We start from the raw sequence: 8,146 nt of genomic DNA, 5'->3' as shown, positions 1-8,146 counted from the left end.
AAATTTGCAATAAAATTTAGTTTCGTTTTTATTAGTTTCATTAATAATTTTGTTAGTTTTAGTTTAGTTTTTATTTTGGGAACACATTTCTATTTAGTTTTTATATAGTGTAGTTTCAGTTTTAGTTATAGTTTTAGTAATTAAAGTTTATTAGATTTAACAGATTGAAGACAGTCGGTTCCCTTCAGAGATACATTCATATAAAACACCCGCGCCGTGTTATGATTTTGAAACGTGCCGTGCTCATGTTTATTCAACAAAGTCAAACAGCACAAATAAATAAATGTAGGCCTATGGGAAACTGGTAATGTATATCGAAATATCGGAAATGTGTTTAAAAATCATATCACCGTTATTGAAAAAAATAATATCGCGATACATATTGATATTGAATTATTGTCCAGCCCTATGCTAAACTCTCCGAGAGTTGTCAAGGCAGAAATGACGTTTAACGAGAAAGACGCTATTTTTTAATAGTCAAGTTTTTGTCACCATTTCTGAACAAGCTTATGATTAGGCATTATACACAACAATGTTCTACAACGAGCCGTCACCGACGGTCCAGAGACACAAAGCTAACGGTGTGCTGAGCAGTTTCTTACAGCGCTTTGTGTTTTCTGTTTTCTTCTCGGCTCAGAGCTGCGCTGACCTGCAGAATGAATGAACAGCTATCTTTCCTTAGTCAATGCTGTCTGGATTTCATCTGATTCTCATTCTGGTGGTCATATTATGAGAACTCAGTTTCACTGATACTTTAGATCAAAGTAATTCTAAACTTCGCGAGGCAGACGACGACATATCAACTTGTTAACACACTCCACAGCGCCACCCACTGCATTTAGTTATAACTGACTTTTAGTTTGAGTGCTCAGGATTTATCATGGATTCCCTGCATTTATGGCCAGCAAAGCAACACGTCGTAAAATTCTAATAGTGTTTTCATTTTTCGAATAGGGCTGGGTGATATAATACAATTTAATGTTTCATATCATTCGGTATCGATAATTATTGAGCATTTTTTATAGTCTTTCTTAAACAAAGAGCAGTATAAAAAAGTTTTAAATTTAACCACTGTATTTTTAATTGACCAAATTAATTAAGACAAACACCAAATTATTTTAGTTTTAACAGTCAAACACAAAATACAATTGAAACAAATATCTCCTTTCTTTTATTTTAGATGCAGATTAAACAAGTGTAAAGGAAACATTTGTCTTGTCTCCTGAGGCCACAGGAGGGCGCAATGAGCAAAATAATGCACCTCATTAAACTGTTTATTCAATGTAATGAAATAACGGCTGTCTATAAAAGTGCATACCGTCTAAACTAATATTTATAAATCAAATATGATTTCGTAAATTGCATAAACAATATGAACAAAACAGCATCATATATTTATGCATAGCTTAATACAAATAGCCAAAGCATATGAGACGCAGTGGAATGGAATAAAAAAATGTTTCTATCGTTATCGATGATGGTGTATCATCGATAATTATCAATACCGTTTTATCGCCCAGGCCTATTTTCGAATAATAATTACAGATCAAATATTAGAATATTTGACTATTTGTGCACACCCCTAGAGGAAACACACTGGAGAACATGCAAACTCCACACAGTAAGGCTTCTCCGCTCAGCCATGACTCGAACCAGGGACCTCCATGTGCCGCAGTGAAGGTCATGCATCCTGTACCTCACCAGTATCTAAAACTAAGCTTGCGTAACCAAACACATTTGCATTCTCATGTGTAGAAGAATGAGTTTTGAGTTTCACCCATCTTGTCCAGTAGATCACTTTAAGTAAACTATGTCAGCATTCATGTGTCCAATCAAACTTGACTTACCGAGGTGTTCCCTGAGGCTTTCAGTGACGGCCACCTGCTGTCTGAGGGAGTCCAGCGATGCCCGAAGGCTCGGGAGCTCTTCGCTCAGTTCAGAGCCCAGAACGCCCCGCAGATCCCTCAGTTCACGCTGAACGCTGCAGATCCGCACTCGCTGCTCCTCCACAGACCTCTGCCACACAAACACAGAGCATACAGCAAAATCTGACAGTTACCTAACAAGAACTATGTGCCCATCCATGCATTTGGCAAATAAATATATAAAAATGTGAATAAAACCATTTGCGCACAATTGAGGCAGATAATTTTGTATCCAATAAGAAGTCAAGCACACAAACTATTATAGAAACACATTTACAGAGTAAATTCCTCAATGTGCAACAAAAACCTCATGTGACACTGCCTGAACAGATCATATGATTGGATAACTGGACTAACTAGTGGACAGATCTCTTTGCACATCATCTTAAATTGTGTTTTAGTCAAAAACAGGCACAAATTGTGCCTGAGCCAGTCTGTCATCAAAATGATTTGGTATGATTACCTGGCAGAACTGTCTCACACGATTGTTTCCCCAAATATCAGGCATTCGAACGCAACAGCATTTGTTTCGCAAGTAATTTATTATATAGGAAAAAAGAAGTTCAATGGCTTCCTCGGTTGCAGCAACTTCCATTTCTATTACTGATCATTTGCGCCGGTTTCCTCAGGAAACTGAACACGTGAGATGGAATCAGTGTTGGGTGCAACGCGTTACTGTAATTAAATTATTTATCCACTGAAAAAGTAAAGTAAGGGATTACTGTTCATTTTTAGGTAATTTAATTAGTTACTTATAAAGTACTTGCGTTACATACTGTAAATAATTTCAACAGTTCTAAAATCAATATTATATAAAATCAATATAAAATATAATCTAAATTTACAGTCTAAAGATAAAATTGAATGCAGCGTCTTTAACCCTCTGCGCGCCAGTGTGTTCACTTTCAGTTTTTCCTGATTCACAGAGAAACCTTAAATATTCAGATAAGACTAAAATCAATCGAATCTAAAAAAGGGCCTACTTTTATTTGTGTACACTGACAATAACAACAAAACACTGTGCTTTTGTAAAATAAACAAAACAAACAGGGTGCGCTTTCTGCCGTCTAGGTCTCCGTGAGCAACTTTCTGCGCATCACAAACTCAGCGAATACTTGACACAGAGACATGAGAAATATGTCTATAGAAAGCTTGAAGTGTCTACTTTTAAATTAACGAATTCAAATCGAAAACGAATATTATCTGATTATGTAATCCGTATGAAACTAAAGCGAGGTACAGTCTTTCCCGTATCTGAGCTCATTATATGCAGTCACCTGCTCGCAAACGCCCTCACCTAGATACAAAAAATAGATTTAAAAAAAAATCAAGATTCATCTAATTTTCATTGTTTTTGAAAGAAGACCTGCTATAGCCGCGTTTTCACCGCAGGAACTTTCCCCAGGAACTAGGGACTTCGGGCCGGTACTCGGTGTGTTTCCACCGCAGGAACCAGGATCTAAATAAAGTTCCAGGTAAAAACATTGCCCCTCAGAAAGTCCCTGCTCGCAAGGTAGTACTTTTTCAAAGGTCTGAAACTTTCGGGGGCGGGACTTGAGCGCTGAACATGCTGATTGGTTGAGTTCACGCAGCATTGTATTTCAACCACCATTTGCATATCTTTTTTTAAATATTACTGTTATTGTGTCATGAAATGTAGTTTTAAAAGTATTTCAGGCGAGAATGTAGTTGTTTAAAACTCAAATCTGCGGTTTATTTATAAAAACAGCGCCTATTTAAAAATGTGCGTCGCTGATTTCGGAGACGGGAGCTCCACGCGATCAGCCGGCGCTCAGTGCTCATGTTTCCCGACGAGAGCAGCCTTAACTCGGCTAGTCCTTCTGACATGTGCCGCTGGCTCTGATGTCTCTGTAGTGGATAAACATAAGATATAATTCGTTTTGGGTAAATCTTAACAGGTGATCTTTGGTCTTTATTCTATTAATCTATTAATATGTTAAAATTCAAATGAAAACAGGCAATGTTTGATATAATATTTCGTTTCATTGTAATGTAGGCCATGTACGTTCCCTGAACATTTCTGCAGCTATTATTATGTTTAAATGAAAATGAAAAGGGGCAGTGGTGTTTGATATATTTCGTCTTATTGTAAATACAGTGAGGAAAATGGCAGTAGCCAAGGTGAGCTGACTGATGTTATCAAGTAGGCTGCTGTTTGCAGAATTACCGGACTTGCGTCGTCCCGTCCGCGCGAGCTCACACTCCTGAGTCTAACTCGCGAAGTCCGAACTACCGCGGATGCAAGTCCGAAATTTGCGTACTTGGTATTGAAACGTGCGCAGACCTACGTCACCAGACTATTTGCCTATTCTTCTCGGTACTTTAGACCGCGATGGAAATGCAGACTATGTTGAATAAGCCGGAATTTACCTCAGAAGAACAGCGCGATCTGACGCGGCTTTACTCAGCGAAGGAGATCATTTCTGCAATTTATTCTTACCTACATTAGTTAACATGTTATTTTTACATAAACCTGTACAGATTTTACTAGTTGGGCTTTTCCTGAACATCTTGCCAAACATATACATATACAAACATATGATAAATGTATTGTTTATGTGTTTTTTGAACCTTAAACCGCATAAACACATTTCATTACACCAAATACACCAAATAATGTTTTTTAGCAGCATCATATGACCCCTTTAAGCTTTTTTGTTATTCAGATATTTTGCAGAGTATTTCTATTTGTTAACCAAAGAAGGTTAAATTTTTTATAAAGTATTACAGTTGTTTTAAAGCTAAAAGGCTAAACTATTCTATGTTTGAGTCAAATTGAAAGAATAAAGAGTTTAATTTCTACTGTCTATGCTTTAAGAGGTTTATAGGGATTTTAAGATTTAGCCTAATTAGCGATTTGAATAATTAAATTACTTATTGAGTAATTAAATTATTTTTCAGACAGAGTAATTAGTAAAGAAATTTAAATACAATATTGATGATGTAATTAGTAACAGTAACTAATTACTTTTTGAAAGTAACTTACCCAACACTGGATGGAATCAGTGATATATGTGATATTCAATTTTTTCGTAAAAGTTAAATGCGCAACTTTGGATGGAAACAGAGCTAATGACACATACACCAAAACAGCTTTCTACACAGCTTTGTACAGTAGGTGAATTTAAATATTCGAGCTAGTCAAGCTATTAAAACTTTTAATCACGGCGCCACTACGACCACATAAATACTGGCAATAATGAATGAATGTACACTGATTGGTGATTATATGATATATCAATTATATTTACACTTTAGTGAAAATTATTGTTGCTATATGTTCAAAAACAAGTCAACGGTTCCTTTAACTTGGTATTATGAGGGTTTATGAAAAAGACATTGTTTCTAAAATTACAGGGCAATTAGCTGTGTTTTTATACTGACTAGTCTGACAAAGTGTTTCCTTACCTGTAAGGTAGTAAGTGTGCTGTCACACAAGGTGATGTCCCGGTCCAGATTGCTGACCACAAAACTTTTGTCCTTCAGCGCCCCCTGCTGGACTAACATATCCTGCTGCAGCTGCTCCACCTACCATTTGTGTGTTACATAGAGCATTTTTATTTAGGCAAATCTATTCAGCATCCGAGAACACAGCAATCCCTTTTGTTATAATTTTATGTACTTTTGGAAATAGTGTTTTATGAGCCAGAATTTCTCCATGATTTATTTTCGTATTTTACAAAGAGCCAGTTTCATACCTGTGTCACAAGTTTGGTGTTACTTTCCAGAACCAGCCGAACATGGGAACTGAACTCTGTGTTTTCATGAACTTGCACTTTCCCTCTTTTATCCTGGAGGAAAGACAGAGTTCAAAGGCTGAGATCTGCAAGTGCATTACAGCTCCAGGCAAACGGAAACATTCACTGAACGGCAGCTCGTTAAACAGCGATACAAAAGACACTTTCACTTGGTTCTGTGTTAAATTATACTGTTTTCTTACTCTGAATGTGCAGCCATAGTTTTTATAAATGCAGTCAGTCTCCACTTCAAGACACTCGTCAGCATGAGCTTGCAGCTGCAATGAGGATCAACAAGCAGCCATGAGCAAATTAAAATATCTGTAGCTGTTCATGGAGCGGTTTAAGGAGCCATGTTGATGGAAAAATATGAGATGGGAGAAAAATTTATCTTTTAATGCTCGCAAAACTTTTGCCTTACCCCGTGAACTGTTAATTAGCTCAGAAATCTTTCACGTTCTTTCCAAACTTTGACAATGCAAAACTGGTGATGGACATAATATGAGGTGGGAGGAGAAACTAGATTTTAGTGCTTCTGCAAGTTTCTTGGAGGAATGCAATTGTTTTGCAAGCAAACGCATTGAAATATAACTTTTCCATCAGCAGGTAGGGTTTCCCATAGCTTTTAAACTTTAAAATTTCCCATTCGCTTGCACAGCTTTGCGTTCTCTCTCAAAACTGTTGTGCTTTACCTGTAAAAAGGGACATTGTGATGATTAAAAATCAGATGGGAGGAAAAATATTTCAATGCTTTGAGTTCTCGTCTCTCTTTGCGTTTCCCCGAGAAATGTTGGGTTTGCTCACAAAACTTTTGTAATGGAAATAATATGAGGTGGGAACATAAATTAGGCCTATATTTTGCTTTTGCAAGAGAATGCAAAGTTTCATAGGGGAACCGAACGTGATACTTAAACGCATTAAAATATTATTTGCTGTGGCATATTTTTTCCATCATTGTGTCTCCTTAGGTGCTCCATATTAATCTGAAGAAGCAGGACAATGTTCATTAGAACAGAACTTTCTTAAAGTGGAGTGAAGTATCTGACTGTGCCAGACCTTGTGTCTTCTGATCATCTGAGGACACTTGTTGGGACATGGGTCTTGGATTTCAGGGCATGAGGTCTTCTGATGGGCCTGTCGTAGTGTAGAGGCAAGATTAGGAACAAACACAGCTCAGATGACTAGGGGAAGCGCTCTGACCTGCAGGTGAGATGCGAGGAACGGCTGTCTGCAGTGGTGGCAGGACTCCAGCCGGAAGGAGCAGACCTTCCTCTGATGGTCCAGCAGGTTTTTGCGTAACACGGTGTCGTTGCACCCGGAGTTGGAACATCTAAGCCGCTCATACTGGCAAGCCTTCAGATGACCCTGAGAAAGAGAGGTCGTACTGTGAATACTCAGCTCTGAATGATGGAAACAGATGCTTTTTTAATCATCAATGACATGTTTCGCCCTTTACCTGAAGGTTGCATAAAGTAATCCTCTGTGCGCAGTCTGGTGCGTTGGTACAGTAGACCTCTAAGTTTAGCAGTTCTCTTTTACAGCAGTTGTCTTGAAAAATCTGCAAGCATTGGAATTGCTATTCAGTAGAATATAATGGCAAATAAAGCTACACTTCCGATAAGTGCACATAAATATGCATTTAAAATGTTAATATTCTCACCTCTTCTGATTTTATAGGGATGCTGTCTAAAGGACATTTCGAACTTCCTCCATTTTCACTGAAAAGAGGAAGGTTTACACATTGCCAAGTCATTTTAGATGCATTTGCATGCAATGCACTTTCAGCAGAAAATTGTTTATCTTTGCTGATATAAAACAAATTGTATAATTTATTTAAGCAATGACTAGCTCTTACATGTATGCCCTCACACACCGAGCGCAGAAGATGTGCCCGCAGCCCGTCTGGTGAGGGTTCAGGACGATCCCGCCGCAGGACGGGCAAACGAACTGCTGCTCTAAGCGCAACACGAAGCGCAGCATGCGATTGGTCAGAATGGCTTCCAGCTCCCATGACCTCATGAGCTCAGAGTCCTGCCGGGACACGCACTCGTTCTCCTCTGCGGCCATGAAGTCTGACACAGAAACTGACATGAGAAAACATTTTAAAATCCTCCAATAACACCTGGAACAAATATTACAAAGAAGCAATAAGGGTTCAATTAAGCATTTATATCATTCTTGTGCTCCAAGTTCAATATATTTTAATACTTGCATTCACAATTTCACATTTTTCTGGCTATTACAAGTTAGGATAGAGATAACCTGGTACTAGGGATGTAACGATTCACTCAACTCACGATTCGATTCACGATTTTATTTTATTTTTTACAAAATGAGATTTAAGACAAATTATAAATTAAATGTGTCCTTTTATTATTGCTTGGACAAAATGCTGCACATTTCTTTGTGAAATTGAAATATAACACTATAATAATATACTAATATAGCACTTGCATATTATTG

The 8,146-nt window shown here is 37.7% G+C and overlaps 1 protein-coding gene across 1 annotated transcript in view; it reads right to left on the bottom strand.

Annotated features, from left to right (window-relative positions):
• Nucleotides 1-7,765, bottom strand: part of LOC107698239 (TNF receptor-associated factor 5-like) — a 10,672-nt gene extending 2,907 nt beyond the window's left edge. Inside the window, exons 1-9 of the mRNA XM_016499211.1 lie at nt 7,539-7,765; nt 7,344-7,401; nt 7,140-7,241; nt 6,884-7,048; nt 6,740-6,817; nt 5,887-5,961; nt 5,645-5,737; nt 5,355-5,474; nt 1,848-2,016 (exon numbers count right to left, since the gene is read on the bottom strand). Of these exons, the coding sequence (XP_016354697.1) occupies nt 1,848-2,016; nt 5,355-5,474; nt 5,645-5,737; nt 5,887-5,961; nt 6,740-6,817; nt 6,884-7,048; nt 7,140-7,241; nt 7,344-7,401; nt 7,539-7,750 (1,072 nt within the window). The 5' untranslated portion in view covers nt 7,751-7,765. The remainder of the gene's footprint in view (nt 1-1,847; nt 2,017-5,354; nt 5,475-5,644; nt 5,738-5,886; nt 5,962-6,739; nt 6,818-6,883; nt 7,049-7,139; nt 7,242-7,343; nt 7,402-7,538) is intronic.
• Between the last annotated feature and the right edge of the window lie 381 nt (nt 7,766-8,146).

This window comes from Sinocyclocheilus anshuiensis, unplaced genomic scaffold, assembly GCF_001515605.1.
Source record: "Sinocyclocheilus anshuiensis isolate Anshui unplaced genomic scaffold, SAMN03320099.WGS_v1.1 scaffold4327, whole genome shotgun sequence".
NCBI classification, from domain to species: domain Eukaryota; kingdom Metazoa; phylum Chordata; class Actinopteri; order Cypriniformes; family Cyprinidae; genus Sinocyclocheilus; species Sinocyclocheilus anshuiensis.
The sequence above is the reverse complement of the archived record's forward strand: the minus strand, read 5'-3'. Positions and strand labels throughout refer to the sequence as shown.